This window comes from Gorilla gorilla, chromosome 1 (genome assembly GCF_029281585.2).
Source record: "Gorilla gorilla gorilla isolate KB3781 chromosome 1, NHGRI_mGorGor1-v2.1_pri, whole genome shotgun sequence".
NCBI lineage: Eukaryota > Metazoa > Chordata > Mammalia > Primates > Hominidae > Gorilla > Gorilla gorilla.
The window spans coordinates 100,168,010-100,186,380 of record NC_073224.2 but is presented as its reverse complement, the minus strand read 5'-3'; the positions used below and the strand labels follow the sequence as shown (position 1 = coordinate 100,186,380).

Here is an 18,371-nt window from a genome sequence, read left to right as displayed (position 1 = left end):
CAGGTCTAGAGATTTCCTGACTTGCTTTGCTTAACCCATGATTCTGCTGTCTAACCTCCATCCTTCCAGCTGCAAAGTCAGCTCCTCCTCTGTGCAGAGAGTGGGAGCACCACAGGAGCCAATGCCCAATCATAGCTGCCTCCAGGGAGGTAGCTACGGTCCTTTGCACCCCATTCTGCCTCCAGAAAAGAGTTTTCCATTTTTTTTTTACTAGAGAGGGTGTCTCTTTTCAGGAGCAAAGCCCCCATTCTCCCTTCATCCACTTCTTACAGTCTAATTGACTCCCTCCTCCTTCTTCTTTGAACAACGAGAAGACCCTCCAGTTGTCCAACTTCCACCCCTCCAGCTGCAACATCGTCATCCTTTAGCTCAGCGAACGCTGGGCGAACGCTCCCTCCCCGCCCCTCCTGCCCCTCCTCCCTACTCCAAGCCCTAGGCTTCTCATCCGCTGAACGATGTCCTACTTCGCTCGTCCTTGCTCTCGCCGCTGCTGCCGGGATCCGAAGCAGAGAAGGCAGCGGGTCCCGTGACCGTCCCGAGAGCCCCGCGCTCCCGACCAGGGGGCGGGGGCGGCCCCGGGGAGGGCGGGGCAGGGGCGGGGGGAAGAAAGGGGGTTTTGTGCTGCGCCGGGAGGGCCGGCGCCCTCTTCCGAATGTCCTGCGGCCCCAGCCTCTCCTCACGCTCGCGCAGTCTCCGCCGCAGTCTCAGCTGCAACTGCAGGACTGAGCCGTGCACCCGGAGGAGACCCCCGGAGGAGGCGACAAACTTCGCAGTGCCGCGACCCAACCCCAGCCCTGGGTAGGTGAGTGCCTCCGCAGCCCCGCCGCCCGCCCTGGGGTCGGGGACAGGGAGAAGGGAGTGCCTGCCTGGTCTGCGCCCCTCGCCTGTCAGCCCTTGCCTCGAGGCTCTGGGGCACCCAACTCGTCGACTCCTGACACCGCAGCGGGGTAGGCTGCTGGACAGCCCCGAGCGCCTGCAGCTGCTGCTGCCATCTCTGATCTACATGCTTCCAGCTCTGCCAGTGGCAGCCCCCCTGCTGCTCGCAGTCTGATCAGCAACCCCTCGGGTCCTCGCGTCTTCCCTGCTGCGCGCTCCTGTCCCAGCGCGGCCGCCGAGATTTCCGACCTTGTCCCAGGCAGGGCGGTAGCGTTCCGGATCAGTCCTTGCCTCCGTGCCCCCACGCACAGGCAGCTCCAGGAGCAGCGGCCAGCAACCCTTCTGGGGACACCTTACTGTAGTCCGGCAGGACAGCCGATCAGAGCCGCTCTAGGGGGTGGTCGGGGTGCCCATTTCGGCTGGAATCCCAACTCGGCTCCTTGCTCTGTGACCTTGGGGTAGTTAGTTGACTTCTCTGAACCTCGGGTTCCTCATTGGTGTAATGAGCAAAACATAAACAATCTTTTTCTCACAGTTGAGGTTATCCACAGGAAGCATTTAGGAGAACTGGCTCAGGTAGACATCAGTAACTATTAGCTGGAATTCGGTTACCACTATTGCATTCCTTCCTAGCACTGCCAGGGGCCTGGGAATTCCCTCTCCCAGGTATTTCCATATCCTGTCAGGTATTCCCCCACCTATTGGAATAGCTCTGCCTACATGGTTCTAACAGGACCAAGAGATTGGCGTCAAGTCCAAGGGGCACCATTATTATCTGCATTACTTAGATTGCAGATGATGACAGTAAGATCAGGGAACAGTGTTACCCTTAGACCCACCCACAGTATTACCAGTGCCTATGTTGCTATGGCTAACTTTGCTATTTATAACAGCATCATCCACATTTCAGATTCTATACGAGAGGGATCTGCAACAGCTCGGCTGGTGTCATTGCTAATAGTATTATTAGTTTTGCTTCCAATAAAAAGGACTATTTATGTGATGATTGCAATTACTCCTACAGGCCCTAAGGCCCTGCTTATACTGTGTAGGCTCACGTTGCTCCTCATGAAGCCGTTAAGGGGGTAGCAAAGAGCTTCCCTCCTGCTATAACCAAAGCTCTGGCTTCTTGTGCCTCCCTGCTGACCCTGCTGAGTGCTGGAGCTCAGTTCCTATGGGACAGACCTTGGCTGCCGGCTGATGAGCATTCAGCATGGAGGTGGTGGGTGTTGTTAGATGTGTGTACACACGTGCATGCCTACACACACACACACACACACACACACACACACACACACACAGAGAGAGAGAGAGAGAGAGAGACCTGGTCTTAACTCTCTGGGTTGGGTCTATGAAGACTGTGAGGGAGATGGACATCCAGGGTCAGACAGAAATGATGTGACAAGAGGAAAGTTTCCTGAACAGCTCAAGAAATTCAAAACAAGGGCAGAGATACAGACGCTGGAGCTGAAACAGAGAGGGGGATGTTGTGGCGTCAAGGGAAGGGACTGCATGACTGCTGAGCTCTCAGGGTTAGAGTTGGAGAGGTGTGGCCTGCTCTGGAGGAAGAGAAGAGGAAGTGGAGATGAGTGGTGTGTGGGATAGAGAAGGCCACAGAACCCTGGACCCCTGGGTTCCGAGGCTGGTACTGGATGTGGGGAAGTCTGAGTTTCCTCAGGGCTCCTAGCTGCAACTGGAGGCTGAGGCCCGAGACTGGAGAGACAGAGCTCTCTCAGAACTGCACGGGGCTACCCTCTTGGCCTCACTGGTCAGTGACTCCCATTTTTGGGGTCAAGGGTAGGTTGCCCTCCATGTTCCAGAGCAGTTAGGTCCTCATTGGCCTTAGGCCCTCTTCCCTCACTCTCCCACTGTCAGACAGAGGTGAAAGGGTGGTCCAGGGTGTTGGCCCCAAAATGACTCCAACTATATGGGCTTCTGGGCTGCCTGTCAGAGAGATGGGAGCCAGGTCTGTGAGCAGCTCCAGCTCCAGCCCAGAGAGAAGGGAGGGAGGGCACCAGAAGGGGGCCAGGCCCAGGCCCTGGCACAGCTCAGATGCATGGCAAACAGTCTTCCCAGCACCCAGTGGGCACTGGCTGCTCCTGCCCAATGGTCCCCACTCCAGCCCCAGAACAGTCCTCCCAAGCACCCCGATGCCTGGAGCTGGTCTCAGCACCTCTAATCTGGCCCCATCAAGAACCTCCTCCCTCTGAAAGGTCAGAGAGAGGCCCTAAGCATCTGGTTGTGCCACTCCTCTCCCAACTCTGACCCTAGGGAATGATATCCAGACACAGTGGGGGAGATGGGGGTTATGATGGCAGGGAGGTGGGAGGATCTGGGAAAAGTAGGAAATTTCCCATCATCTCAGGCTTAGGAAAGTGCAGGGACAGGTATGAAGGCAGACACTGAGAGGGCAGGGAAGATGGGGGATAAACAGTGGGCCTGGAATGGGAGTGCACAGCCAGTGGAATAAACCTGATCTCTAGGAAGTCCTGCCTGTAGTCTAACCTTCAATTCTCTTGCTGCATCATTGGCCTATTCCATGGCATACCTGGATCTCCATGCTCTTCTAAGTTTAGCCCAACCCTTAAAGATGATGTAGCTCTGAGTCTTCTCTCCTGGGAGCACATTGCCCTCGTGCCTGACTTGGCTTTACTAGGGATCCAGGGTCAGCCCTATCCTTCTCTGAGCCTCAGTCTCCATTTCTCAATGTCACAACACATCCTTTTTATGAGAGTGTAAGTGCTTTGAGATCTTTGGAGGAATATTCTGGGTTCTAGAGCTTCTGATAGCCAGGGGTAGGAAGGGGTAGCCCCTCCCATTTATTCTCACCCCCCTTAGTCCACCCTCCAGCCCAAGGCTTTCACAAAAGGTAGGGTGGGGGAAGGGAGGGGCTGGATGGAGGCCAGACTGGCAGAGACAGGGGCTTTGTCCCAACTGATTTCTGAGCCAAGAGTTCCGGTGGGAAAGCCCGTGCCAGGCAGAAAGGAGAGGCTGGGAAGAAGAAGGGAGGAGGCAGCCGAGGAAGGGGGATGGAGAATGTTGGGGAGTAAAGAGAAGAGTTTCCTTACAAATAATGGTGGGGAGGAAGTAGAGGAGAGGATGGGCTCAGGAGAAGTTATGCTTACTTGCGTTCAGTCTAGGAGGCCCTCCTGGAAAAGGCCAGGTGAGTATGGTATCCATGGAGGCAGGGACAGTCTAGAAGGCAGAAGAGGCTAAAGAGATACTATGGGAGAAGGCTCTGGGTTCGAGGAAGGAGTCTGGCACTAGGAGGAGCAGACAGAATTCTGAGTACAAGAGCACCCACCAGGCCGGGCGCGGTGGCTCACGCCTGTAATCCCAGCACTTTGGGAGGCCGAGGCGGGCGGATCACGAGGTCAGGAGATCGAGACCATCCTGGCTAACATGGTGAAACCCCGTCTCTACTAAAAATACAAAAAATTAGCTGGGCGCGGTGGCGGGCGCCTGTAGTCCCAGCTACTCGGGAGGCTGAGGCAGGAGAATGGCGTGAACCTGGGAGGCGGAGCTTGCAGTGAGCCGAGATCGCGCCACTGCACTCCAGCCTGGGCTACAGAGCAAGACTCCGTCTCAAAAAAAAAAAAAAAAAAAGAAAAGAAAAAAAAAAAAAGAGCACCCACCATTCATGCTATATACTGAGCTCCTACTGTGTGCCTGGTGCTATGCATTTGTACAGGAGTTTTAAGATACTAAACACTCTCAAAGCACATGGTCCCATCACAACTCATGAGATAGTAATTATGATGCTTTTTTATAACTAAGAAAATAAAGGCTCAGAGAAGGTAAGGAGCTTGGCTTAGGTCACACAGTGAGTTGACTAGGACTCGGGTTTTGGTTCCGAGAAAAAATCACTTGCTGGGAAGATGGGGATCAGAAACAGAGAGTCCATGGTGATGTGAAGGTAGGGGACTTCTGGAGCCAGGATATGTGTGAACCCACATGGGTGTGGTAGGGAACCGGGGGGAAGTCCATCCTGAAGTCTAACCCCATCTTTCCTTCTCATGTCCCTCTGTCAGCCTGCAGCATGGCCCAGCTGTTCCTGCCCCTGCTGGCAGCCCTGGTCCTGGCCCAGGCTCCTGCAGCTTTAGCAGATGTTCTGGAAGGAGACAGCTCAGGTAAGCAACCCCACTTGGGGTCACCGTCTCTGTCTTGTTCAGCCCTAACCAACTGCTTCCAGGCTTAGGGGCCGCAGGAAGAGAGAGAATTGGAGGGCTGTGGGGAAGCGTCCAGGCTGGAACACTTGGAAATAAGGGCTGAGCTGTGAGCATCTGGTGGGTTGGAGAAATCATGGGGCAGGACTAGGGAAGGGCACTGGGTGCAAGGCTTTGGGCCCCTAAGGTGGAAGATAGGGGATCCTGAAGCTAGGAGGTGGGAAAGGGGTGGAACTGAGAGAAACCCTGAAGGAGGCCCTAAAGGGAGCAGACTGGGAAACTGGGCTGGAGGACTCAGGGGGCGAGGTTGGAGGACCCTGGGGTGTGGTCTAGGAATTTTGGAGAGGAAGTGGAAGACTCTGAGAGCAGGGCAAGGAATCCTGGGGGCTGAATTGACTGGGAGACTTGGGGGATGGGTCTGGAGACCGTCGGGGTGGTCCTGGAGGACCTAGAGGTAGGGCTGCAGGACCCTGGACCCTGGCCCCTGGCCCCTGGTCCTAGGGGGGCCGGGGAATCCTGGGGCCGGAAGGAGGGATCCTGGAGCGGGGCTTGGAGGCCACCGGGTGGGACTCTGAGGGTCCACAGCGTTAAGTTCCAGCCGGCTCCACCCGTTCACAGAGGACCGCGCTTTTCGCGTGCGCATCGCGGGCGACGCGCCACTGCAGGGCGTGCTCGGCGGCGCCCTCACCATCCCTTGCCACGTCCACTACCTGCGGCCACCGCCGAGCCGCCGGGCTGTGCTGGGCTCTCCGCGGGTCAAGTGGACTTTCCTGTCCGGGGGCCGGGAGGCAGAGGTGCTGGTGGCGCGGGGAGTGCGCGTCAAGGTGAACGAGGCCTACCGGTTCCGCGTGGCACTGCCTGCGTACCCAGCGTCGCTCACCGATGTCTCCCTGGCGCTGAGCGAGCTGCGCCCCAACGACTCAGGTATCTATCGCTGTGAGGTCCAGCACGGCATCGATGACAGCAGCGACGCTGTGGAGGTCAAGGTCAAAGGTGAGAGGGCAGGGAGGTTCCGGAGGGAGGGAGGGAGGGAGGGAAGGGAGGACTCTTGCCTTCGGGGAGCCCACAGTGTGAGAGGGAAGCAAAGGTAGCTGGAAGGTGCAGCCTGGGTTGGAAAAAGAGTGAGGAGACACAGGCCTTTGTTGCCTCCTTTCTCTCTTCAGGTGGAGGACATTCGACCCACAATCTAACTTAAGTCCCTCATGCTGTAGAGTGAGCACAATTGAACTTTACCCTTGTGTACAGAGGAGTGACAAGGAGGGTGAGGGGAGGCCAGCGTGCTGGGTGCTCACCTGGCTCAGGGGTCCTCTCTGCCCCACAGGGGTCGTCTTTCTCTACCGAGAGGGCTCTGCCCGCTATGCTTTCTCCTTTTCTGGGGCCCAGGAGGCCTGTGCCCGCATTGGAGCCCACATCGCCACCCCGGAGCAGCTCTATGCCGCCTACCTTGGGGGCTATGAGCAATGTGATGCTGGCTGGCTGTCGGATCAGACCGTGAGGTGGGCAGGGGCTGTGGATTGGGGCTTCTATTGGCCCCTGAGGTGGCCATGGCCCCCCTTCTGCCGGGTGCTGCCTGCTGTGTCAGGCTGGACATGCAGGGCTTTTTGCCTCTAGGGGATGAGGCTGGTCTGAGGAGGGGAGGTGACGACCCTGAGCATGTGCATCCCTGCAGTGCTAGAAGGACAGCCACCTGTCAGCAAGAGTCTGCACTGTGGTGGCAGTGGGGTTCAATAGAATCAATATGGGCTGGCTCCCTGGTGAAAGCATCTGTACTAAGTGATTCTGTCCTTCCTCCCTAGGTATCCCATCCAGACCCCACGAGAGGCCTGTTACGGAGACATGGATGGCTTCCCCGGGGTCCGGAACTATGGTGTGGTGGACCCGGATGACCTCTATGATGTGTACTGTTATGCTGAAGACCTAAATGGTGATTAGGAGTGAGAGGTTCCCAGGGGACAATTTCCTACTCCCATGCTGCCCATAGGTCCTCCCGGGGCCTCTGCAGGACCTTACTATCCCTCCTGAGTTTAAGGGGGCAAGCAGGAGTAAGGAGACAATTGGTGTCCCTCTCTCCAAACACTGTCACAGAGGCAAGCTCATGACCAAAGTCTCAGCCAGGCAGCAGGATACCGAGTTTAACTCATCTACCACCTGCCAGGTGGACTCTGTGCATGACTCTGCAGAACAAGAAGTTTGGGCACCATCTCTTTGAGCTCTAATATCCATCTTGAGGTTCTATTCAGACTATGATCCTATGAAGTAGAGTAGTTGACTCCCTGCCATAGATGAGGGAACTGGAGAAGCTTGCCCAGCGTTCCCATGGGAGACCAGAGTGGAAGGAGCTACCAGCTGCCTGATAACCCAGCCTTCTCTTCTCCACCCAGGAGAACTGTTCCTGGGTGACCCTCCAGAAAAGCTGACTTTGGAGGAAGCACGGGCGTACTGCCAGGAGCGGGGTGCAGAGATTGCCACCACGGGCCAACTGTATGCAGCCTGGAATGGTGGCCTGGACCACTGCAGCCCAGGGTGGCTAGCTGATGGCAGTGTGCGCTACCCCATCGTCACACCCAGCCAGCGCTGTGGTGGGGGTTTGCCTGGTGTCAAGACTCTCTTCCTCTTCCCCAACCAGACTGGCTTCCCCAATAAGCACAGCCGCTTCAACGTCTACTGCTTCCGAGGTGAGCCCACCTCCCTGCAGAAGCTGAGACCAGTCTCAGAAAGGCAGAGTTGAGTCCTAAAAGTCCTACCCCAGTCTGATCAGTTTAGCTCAGGGCTTTGCCATTTGCCTGAAGGGGTCGTGGGTGAAGTCCAGCTTGTCATCTAGGGTTCTAATTCTGGGCATGCCCTCTGGTGTGGTGTCTGTCAGCTGTTTGGCCCAAGGAGTAGTCACCTTTTGGTCTCTCCTTATCTGCCTTCCCACCAGTAGTCCATGCCTTGTTTTCTCCAGCTGGGCTGCTGAATAAGCTCCCATCTCCTGTCAGCTTATTGGCAGAGCAAAGATGACCAACATTCTGTGAATTCAGTGAGTAATCTGCCCAGGTTCTTCCAGTCAACAACCAAATGCCCTCAGGAGCCCTCTGGAGGATTTCCAGAAACTACAGCTTAAGAAGGTGTCAGATCTTTAACTACCAAATACTGGTGGATGGATACAATTCCCCCTAAAGGGAGCAGGACCTTAAGTACAGTTGGGAATAGAGATAGCTTTCTGCCCACATCTTATGGTTTGTTTCTTTTTTTGAGACAGGGTCTCACTCCGTCCCCCAGGCTGGAGTGCAGTGGTGTGATCATGGTTCATTGTAGCCTCAACCTCCCTGGGCTCAGGGGATCCTTCCACTTCAACCTCTGGAGTAGGTGGGACCACAGGCTTATGCCACCATGTCTAGCAAATTTTTGTAATTTTTGTAGAGATGGGGTTTCACCACATGCCCAGGCTGGTCTTGAACTCCTGGGCTCAAGCAATCTGCCTATCTTGGACTCCCAAAGTGCTGGGATTTATAGGTGTGAGCCACTGCACCCAAACCAGCCCATATCTTATGTTGGGAGCTGGAGCGGGAGGCAGTTTCTGGGACTCTTAGAGGCAAAAGGCCCAGGCCAAGGGTGACTGACAATAAGAGAGGCATTGCCATGCGGTGTCTTGGTCCTTCCCCAGTTTTAAGCCTGAGATACTGTTACAAGAGCTGGAAGCAGAAATGGAAGGAGCAGACACAGCCTTGAACCTCAGGGAGCACTTGGTCTGAAGGATGAAGACACAGCTTTTGCCATGGGAACCCCCAGCAAAGGGAAGACAAGATGCCTCACTCCCAGGATGAGGAGAGACTGAGAGAAAAGCATTACTTCCATTCGGACAGATCTGTGGACATATTTGGCTGGGGTTGGGGAGGGGTGGGGAAGTAAAAGTCCATAGGAAGACAGGTCCATCTGAAAAGACCTCCTGGAACAGGGGTAGTAGTAGTAGTAGTAATAATAATAATAATAGTAATAGCTAAAACTTCTGTGTGCTGGCTATGATTGTGTGCCAAGCCAAGCACTGTTTTGGAAAGAAATGGCCTGGATCATGAGGAGGGGCAGGGGAGGGGGAATATGACTACAGTTGGGACTACGATTGGTGGAGGACACAGGCAGCAAGGACACAAGGTCTGGTGAGGAGTAAGGCTCACTGGAGCAGGTGATGAGGGCAGGGACTCACTGTCCTGTCTTGCCTGGCTGAGCACAGACAGCCCTCAGGACTTTTCTTAGCCCAATTCCACCTTCACTTCATTGGTTTTCTGCTCTTGGCTCCCTTCCCCAGAGGACAAGTAAACCATTCTAAACTTCTGGTTATTTGAAAGGAGTAGGTCCCAGAAGGAGGTGGCCTTTTCCCTTGCCTACTTGCCCCACCACTGAGATCCTGAGGTGATGCCTGAAGTTATTCCTGCACTCTGCCCTCCAGCTATCCTGAGGGGATGACAGCTTCTCCCCTTCTATTTCAAGAATTTTGGAGGCTCGGTGCAGTGGCTCATGCCTGTAATCCCAGCACTTTGGGAGGCCAAGACCACTTGAGGCCAGGAGTTCGAGATCAGCCTGGCAAACACGGGGAAACCCTGTCTCTACGAAAAATACAAAAATTAGCCAGTTATGGTGGCACATGCCTGTAGTCCCAGCTACTTGGGAGGCTGAGACGGGAGAATCGCTTGAATCCAGGAGGCGGAGGTTGCAATGAGCTGGGATTGTGCCACTGCACTCCAGCCTGGGTGACAGAAGGAGACTCTGTCTAAAAAATAAAAGAATTTGGGGATGCCTGGGACATCTCACACCTTTCCCCAAGCCCAAGATCCCAAGGTGGTGAAGTTATTTCATCCATCCTGCTGGCTCCAGCCCCTCCCCCTAGGGAATATCTCTCACCTGAGCCTTTCCTGACCACTCCAAAGTAGTACTTTCCATCACTCCATCTTCTAACTCTGCTCAAGTGTTCTTTATCTTGTAAGATTATAATATATGTTTGTTTGTCATCTGTTCTAGAATATAATTTCCCTTGAGGGTAGGAGGTTTGCTGTTTTGTTCTCCACTGTATCCTCAGTGCCCAGGGGAATGCTTGGCATGACACACTGTAGGCACTTGATGAATGCTTGAGAAATGAGTGACGAAGTTCTGGGATGCTCCCTGGGCCCCAGTAGGTGCTCCACAGGGAAGATGTGAGAGAATTGAGAGAATTCCATGGTGCAAGCTGTGACCTGGGAGGGCAGAGCTACCTATTCAGCCTCGCATCAATACTTTCCTCCTGCCACAGACTCAGCCCAGCCTTCTGCCATCCCTGAGGCCTCCAACCCAGCCTCTGATGGACTAGAGGCTATCGTCACAGTGACAGAGACCCTGGAGGAACTGCAGCTGCCTCAGGAAGCCATAGAGAGTGAATCCCGTGGGGCTATCTACTCCATCCCCATCATGGAGGACGGAGGAGGTGGAAGCTCCACTCCAGAAGACCCAGCAGAGGCCCCTAGGACGCTCCTAGGTAACTCGGATCCCTTATCCTAAGGATGTCTTGATTGAAAGAAGTTGGGGGCAGAAGAGGCAAGCCCAGGTTGATGCTAGGGTGATGGATGGCATGACTCTGCCCTGTCCTTTCTCAGTAGCTCAGGGGTGCAGGGCACCTTTCCTGTCCCTCTCCCAACCTTTGCTTTTCCAGTAAATTCCACCCCCAACTCTATGGAGCTAGAGATGCTTGCACTAAGGAGCTGTGCCCTGGAAAGGCAGAGCCTGCCTTCTTTGGTCCCTCTTCCGCCTCACACACCCAAAACAGACTAGAGTTTTGACAGAGTAGGAGGGAGACACAATGACCATGTTCTCCAGGGCTAATGATGGCTCACAGAGCCTTCTCAAGTGTTGCCTCAACAATATGGCTGGCGTCAAGTTCTTCCAGTGTGGCGCAAGGACCATCTGTCCTCAGGGCGGGCTCTTCCCTATTCTCCAGGGCCCACGCTCCTGAGCCCTACTTTTCTCCCCTTCCCTTTTTCCTTTCGGTCCTTGGACAGACGCTGTCCCTGGTGCTGAACCGTTTGTGCTTTGCCTAGAATTTGAAACGCAATCCATGGTACCGCCCACGGGGTTCTCAGAAGAGGAAGGCAAGGCATTGGAGGAAGAAGAGAAATATGAAGATGATGAAGAGAAAGAGGAGGAAGAAGAAGAGGAGGAGGTGGAGGATGAGGCTCTGTGGGCATGGCCCAGCGAGCTCAGCAGCCCGGGCCCTGAGGCCTCTCTCCCCACTGAGCCAGCAGCCCAGGAGGAGTCACTCTCCCAGGCGCCAGCAAGGGCAGTCCTGCAGCCTGGTGCATCACCACTTCCTGATGGAGAGTCAGAAGCTTCCAGGCCTCCAAGGGTCCATGGACCACCTACTGAGACTCTGCCCACTCCCAGGGAGAGGAACCTAGCATCCCCATCACCTTCCACTCTGGTTGAGGCAAGAGAGGTGGGGGAGGCAACTGGTGGTCCTGAGCTATCTGGGGTCCCTCGAGGAGAGAGCGAGGAGACAGGAAGCTCCGAGGGTGCCCCTTCCCTGCTTCCAGCCACACGGGCCCCTGAGGGTACCAGGGAGCTGGAGGCCCCCTCTGAAGATAATTCTGGAAGAACTGCCCCAGCAGGGACCTCAGTGCAGGCCCAGCCAGTGCTGCCCACTGACAGCGCCAGCCGAGGTGGAGTGGCCGTGGTCCCCGCATCAGGTAATTCTGCCCAAGGCTCAACTGCCCTCTCTATCCTACTCCTTTTCTTCCCCCTGCAGCTCTGGGTCACCTGACCTGTAGTCCTTTAACCCACCATCATCCCAAACTTTCCTGTCCTTTGCCTTCATTCTCTTACCCACCTCTACCTATGGGTCTCCAATCTCGGACACCCACCTTGTGGGTATCCCAGCTCTCCGCGTCTTTACCCTGTGATCCCAGCCCCGCCACTGACCATTTGTGACCCTTTCCTGCCATTGGGCCCTCCACCTGTGGCTCACATCTCGCCAGCCCCACAGAGCATCCTCAGGCCTCTCCAAGGGTCCTTATCACCTATTGCAGTCTTCAGGGCTCGGCCTATTTTCCACTACTCCCTTCATCCTCCTGTGTGCCGTCCCCTTTAGCTGCCTCCTATTGATCTCAGGGAAGCCTGGGAGTCCCTTCTCACCCCTCAACCTCCAGAGTCCAGGAGAACCCGTACCCCCACAGAGCCTTAAGCAACTACTTCTGTGAAGTATTTTTTGACTGTTTCATGGAAAACAAGCCTTGGAAATAAATCTCTATTAAACCGCTTTGTAACCAAGCTCTGGTACCCTCTGTCTCCATCTCCTGCTCTCCACCCCTCTCATTCCATGGGTCTGTGTCATGGGGAGCACTTGGATGCTTCTTCTCTGGCTCCATGTCTCTCCCTGTCTCTGTGTGTGTCTTGGCCTCTCTTCCTTTTTCATTTTCGGCTTCTCCCCTTGTCTGTCCTGGCAGTCTAACAGCCCCTCATTGTTCCCCCAGCCTCTCCTTCTCAGGCCTGTCTACACTTTCCTTCCTGGCTGCTAAGATCCCAAAATTTGACTATACACATTACCCCTGGAGAAGTCATCATCCATAGTCTGAGGCAGTGCTGGGAGTTGTAGTCCCTCACTCCTGATGAGGAGAAACCCCTGCAGCCCGGGGTGCATGTGTTATGCATTTATATTCACTTCCAATCCATCTTGGTGGTGCCAAGGGTCATAGTAACTGAGGGAACTGAGGGTCTCTCAGCATAGAGGCAGTTCCCTGGCATTCAGCTGCCCTCACCCCCATCCCCTAGCCCTGCATCTCAGCAGGGGGTGGTATCTAACTCTCATCCCACTACCTACAACTTCCGTCTTCTCCACTAACTCCTGCACTAATGATCATTCCCTACTCTCCAGAAGGAATGGCTTCACCCTCCCCAGACCCAAAGGGTCTCAAAGTACCTAACGCTGGAGAAGACACTGATCAAAAGCAAGTGATGGAGAGTGTGAAGGAAGGAATCAGGTTCTGGGGTCTGAGAGAAGCCCTCCCTACTCAAGAAGGCTAAGATTCCCAGTGGAGGTTCCTGGAGAAGCCTGGGATTCCCTTAGCCCTAGGACCCCCGTCTTAGATGGATCACATCCTGAGTCCCACCCAGGCTTACCCATGTCAACTGTTAGGTCCCTGCACAACTGGCCTTGGAGTTCAGCCCTGTGGGGGATAGGGAGGGGGTTTGGTGGGAAGAGGAGCACAATTGGAGGTATCTACAGTGTCTTAGTTTCCCCACCGGGAGGGTAAGTGAGAGGTCTCCTTGGCTGCTGTTTCAATGGAAAGAAAGGGAAAACTTTCTGGTTGTGTAGAGTAGTTGTCCCCAAAAAGGGAGAGGGAAGATGACAAGAAGAAGAGTTCTTCACCCGACTCTGCCTGCGCTGGGTTCAGGTTCTGTAGCCCACAGCCAGGGGGAGGGGCCCATGGCTTGGGTAGGGGACCAAAGACCAAGTTTGAGAGCCTCTGTCCCCCAGGGTTGGAGGGTTGAATGGGAAGGAGCAGAAAGGACAACAGGAGGGACAGGAAAGTGTGAGGAGTGGGAGGGGAGTTCAGAATTCTACCCTCTGTGGGGCCTGGTGCTTAATGGGTTAAATGAAATACCTCTTCCTCTGGGGTTGGGAGGTGGGCAGCACCACAAGCTGGGAAGAAACTATTGGCAGGAGGGAAGATGACAGAAGGAGTGCTGCTGGAAAAGCTGATTCATTTCACCCAAAACAGCTAGGTCATCCCAGCAAAATTCTTTGAATCCACTCCAGCTTCTCCTCTCTCCACCCCTACTGATTCCCACCAGGCAGTGGGACCTGTGGCCAGGCCAGCGTGAAGCACTGTGGACCTTGGCCATGGCTTCTAGAGGTGGGTGGTAAAGTCTGAAGGGTTCTGCCCTGGAGTGGTTTTGCCTCTCATGGATGAGGGCCTTGACCTTACCATGGCTGAGGGCCATGACCTACACAGTTGGTCTGTGGAGCCATCTTCCTTTGGGTCATCTGAACCAGAAAGGATTGGAAACTGACAGCTCCTGTAGCACCCAAGCACATCCTAAGGACAGCCACCTCCTACCCCAGGATCCAGAGAGAAAAAGTCCAGTAAAGCAGATGGCCTAGCCAGATGGAGCTAGATCCAGGCAACAGATTGCAGACCTTCAGCGTAGTGTGTTAGTCTAAGAGGACTGCCTGGAGGAGAGGGAGCCAGAAGGAGGGATTGAGATGGATTCTAGGTTGGAGAACCTGCAGAAGGCCCAAAGTGGAGTTGGGAGAGAGAGCCTGGTAAGTGGAAGAGTCTGTGGATATAAGAAGGGGAGGTGAGAGGTTGGGTGATGTTGAGAGAAAGCTGCATGTGTGAGGCCAGTCAGCACTGCAGGACAATGGGAGCTGCTGCGACTTAGTTCCTAAGCTGGGGGAGAAGGGGCAGGGCCTAGAGTGAGGAAAGTGGGCTGGATCTCCACTAACCACTTCTGGGGCTGGCTGACTGCCCAGTGGACAGCAGGAGGAATGGTTAGTATTCACCTGGACCACACCAATATCAGGTCTCAGGAGGAGCAGTCAAGGGATACCACCCTCCACTGTTGCTGTGGTAATCCTTCTGTCCCCTCCTTCACTTCCATTCATTCCACCTGGACTATACAGAACTGTGCTGGGACCTGGCACAAAGACAAGGGGTGTGGCACTAAACTCCAAGCCTAGAGAAGGAAAATGACCTGCCCAATATCACACAGAAGCCAGATAAGAGTTTAGAGCTGTAACTTTCTGTGCCCAGTATCTTTCTCCATTGTGGGGCTGGGTTCTGAGGGCCCTCCTGGCCACTTCTCCCCAGCCCCTTTTGGGCTGGGCTCACACTGGTGGCCATAACAATGGAAGGCTGAGCCAATGCTGAAGTCGGGAGCGGGAAGAGGAAAGAAACCCAGAACTCAGGGCTGGGTTGTGACCAGAGACAGGCTCTAGGGAGAACTTTTAGGGTGCTGTTATAGCTTCCAGGACAGAGAGACCAGGTCTGGGGGACCCTCTGCACCCTCTCCTGGAGGGCTCAGGCTGCAGAGTGCGGCTGCCTCGCTCCCCCCGCCTCACTTCTTTCCCCCTCTCAGGTGACTGTGTCCCCAGCCCCTGCCACAATGGTGGGACATGCTTGGAGGAGGAGGAAGGGGTCCGCTGCCTATGTCTGCCTGGCTATGGGGGGGACCTGTGCGATGTTGGTGAGTGTTGAGGGACAGGGGGGCAGGTTTGAAGCCTGGACCCTGCCACAACGTGCTACTTCTGGAGGGGGGAGGGAGAACATTGGTTTTGGCCTTGTCATTAATGAGTCCCTGTTTTAGGCAAGTTGCATAACTTCTTTGAGTCCTACCCTCAATTTTCTTATCTAAGTGAAACCAAAATGCCTCTCATAGGGGGTCCATTTGAGACCAGTGCAAAGCATACTCCTGGCATTTAATCGGTGGTCAATACATGACAGGCTCCATTCTCCTGGAGAGGAGATTCACTGCTTGTTAGGATGGAGACCCAGGCCGGAACTCCATCCCTCACCCTGGTTCCTGTCTCTTAGAAAAGGCACCAGCGCCCCTGCCCAAGAGCCCCTCCAGGCTCCTGCTAGCCCCCTCATTCTCTACTAGCTCTTTTGCACCGCCCTCCTGCCCCTCTTAGTCCCGCCCCTCTCGGCCTGCGGTAGTGGAAGGAGACCAGCCCCTTCCAGGGGACCTGGCCCTCTGGGTTTTGGGGCCCTAAGATGCCCGCCCTTATGTGCCGCAGGCCTCCGCTTCTGCAACCCCGGCTGGGACGCCTTCCAGGGCGCCTGCTACAAGCACTTTTCCACACGAAGGAGCTGGGAGGAGGCAGAGACCCAGTGCCGGATGTACGGCGCGCATCTGGCCAGCATCAGCACGCCCGAGGAACAGGACTTCATCAACAGTGGGCTGGGAGACAGGGCGGGAGGGGCCCCCGCCATATGCTCTCACTCTCTCTCACTCGCCTAACCGCCTTCCTCATTAACCCATGCACTTATTCCTTGGTTTTCTCAAGCGTGCATTCCCTCACTCATTCGTTCACTCCCCTTCTCATTCTCTCTCCCTTCCCACCCTACGCTTAGGCAGTGGCCTTCGGGAACGGAGAGTGGAGGTTCGCGCAGGAGAGTGCGCCTGTGTGGGCCGGGCCGCCGCGCAGGGGGCCGCCTCCAATCCCTCCAACCTCCCTGCTCTCCGACCTCCGCCGGCCTCCTCCAACTCCAACTCCAATCTTGTTGAAAGTTTTGACTCTTTTTCCAAAACTCCCCTTTTCTAGCCTGGGTTGATATCTCCCTTATTCTCCCACCCCCATTCCCCTGCTTTCCATCTGACCCTTGAGCAGAGGCTGGAGGGAGGTAGAAGAACCCGACAAGGGCGGGTGCTGGATCGCGGGGAAGGGTTTCCAAGGCAGTCACCGCAGACCGCCCGGGAGCGGGGAACGGCCGCCATCTGCTGGCGGCAGCGTTCACTGCACGCCTTCGTCTCCCTAGACCGGTACCGGGAGTACCAGTGGATCGGACTCAACGACAGGACCATCGAAGGCGACTTCTTGTGGTCGGATGGCGTCCCCCTGGTGAGAGGCCCCAGTCGAACCCCGCCGTCTAGCTCACTTCCTCTAAGCACTTCTGTTCCCTACCACCCCCACCCCTCCTGACCCTGTCCTCTTCTTTTTCCGGCCTCCTTCCCTTTCTCGTGCCCTTTGCCTCTTCTCCCTGGGCTCTCCTTCCTTCGTTGTGTCCTCTTTCTTCCCTTCTGGCTCCCATTCTCCCTCCCCTAAAGTCCCTGCCCTCTCCTTTCCCCTTCCCCGTCAGGTCCCCTACTCCCTAGCCCTAACCTTCCCTCTCCTGGGGCCCCGCTCACTAGTCCTCCTCCCCAGATCCTCTAGGCCCTCTCCCGGTGCTCCTGGTGTAGGAGCTCCTCACCACCTCCTCCGTCCCCCCAGCTCTATGAGAACTGGAACCCTGGGCAGCCTGACAGCTACTTCCTGTCTGGAGAGAACTGCGTGGTCATGGTGTGGCATGATCAGGGACAATGGAGTGACGTGCCCTGCAACTACCACCTGTCCTACACCTGCAAGATGGGGCTGGGTGAGGGCAGGCAAAGGAGGGTCCCAGCAAGGAAGTGGAGGGGTGGGCTAGGGGACCAGAGGGACTGATGTTTGTAGACAGAGAGTGCAAAGCAACATAGAGGAGTCAGAACGTGTTCCAGACCATGGGAGAGCTAACAAGTTACGTGGGTCCACTCGGAATCCCTGATCTTTTTTTGTCATGTTGTGGCGCATTTTTCTCTTCCCCATGGAGATTCTGGGAACTGTCACCCACAGAGCCAGGCTCAGTTCCTAACTGTCTTCCTTTGCAGTGTCCTGTGGGCCGCCACCGGAGCTGCCCCTGGCTCAAGTGTTTGGCCGCCCACGGCTGCGCTATGAGGTGGACACTGTGCTTCGCTACCGGTGCCGGGAAGGACTGGCCCAGCGCAATCTGCCGCTGATCCGATGCCAAGAGAACGGTCGTTGGGAGGCCCCCCAGATCTCCTGTGTGCCCAGAAGACCTGTGAGTGCCAGGAGGAGGCAGGTGGGAGTGGGAGACAGTAGCCAACAGTAGCCTTGGACTCCACTCTCAGTCCTGCCTGTCACTGGCCATGTGACCTTGGAGCCATCACTGCCCCTCTCTGAGGCAAAGGGGAAGAGGTGGGCTGGAGGCTCTGGGCTTCCTTCAGTGCTGATGTCTGATAACATGCAGCCACATTCTGGGCTCTTACGGGCTGAGCAAGAACATCAGAGGGCGGGCTCTGAGGAGAGGAGAAGGAAGAGCCAGGGTGGAGGGTGAGTGTGTGTCTTCCCCAGGCCCGAGCTCTGCACCCAGAGAAGGACCCAGAAGGACGTCAGGGGAGGCTACTGGGACGCTGGAAGGCGCTGTTGATCCCCCCTTCCAGCCCCATGCCAGGTCCCTAGGGGGCAAGGCCTTGAACACTGCCGGCCACAGCACTGCCCTGTCACCCAAATTCTCCCTCACACCCTGCGCTCCCGCCACCACAGGAAGTGACAACATGACGAGGGGTGGTGCTGGAGTCCAGGTGACAGTTCCTGAAGGGACTTCTGGGAAATACCTAGGAGGCTCCAGCCCAGCCCAGGCCCTCTCCCCCTACCCTGGGCACCAGATCTTCCATCAGGGCTGGAGTAAATCCCTAAGTGCCTCAACTGCCCTCTCCCTGGCAGCCATCTTGTCCCCTCTATTCCTCTAGGGAGCACTGTGCCCACTCTTTCTGGGTTTTCCAAGGGAATGGGCTTGCAGGATGGAGTGTCTGTAAAATCAACAGGAAATAAAACTGCGTATGAGCCCA

The 18,371-nt window shown here is 55.7% G+C and overlaps 1 protein-coding gene across 3 annotated transcripts; it reads left to right on the top strand.

Moving 5' to 3' along the window:
- The first annotated feature begins 232 nt into the window (after positions 1-232).
- On the top strand, positions 233-18,371 carry BCAN (brevican). Of its 3 annotated transcripts, none has more exons than XM_055362250.2 (14): positions 235-798; positions 4,908-5,006; positions 5,661-6,035; positions 6,364-6,538; positions 6,839-6,966; positions 7,424-7,717; positions 10,306-10,527; positions 11,087-11,731; positions 15,123-15,230; positions 15,781-15,939; positions 16,523-16,605; positions 16,975-17,119; positions 17,391-17,581; positions 17,875-18,371. In XM_055362250.2, the coding sequence occupies exons 2-14, from the start codon at positions 4,916-4,918 to the stop codon at positions 17,980-17,982; spliced, it is 2,724 nt and encodes a 907-aa protein (XP_055218225.2). In that variant the 5' UTR covers positions 235-798; positions 4,908-4,915; the 3' UTR covers positions 17,983-18,371. The 3 variants fall into 3 exon arrangements, 2 of the variants coding, with proteins under 2 accessions (XP_055218225.2, XP_018880194.3); XM_019024649.4 differs by having other exon boundaries at positions 235-802; XR_010129333.1 differs by lacking the exon at positions 16,975-17,119 and having other exon boundaries at positions 233-802; positions 17,875-18,020.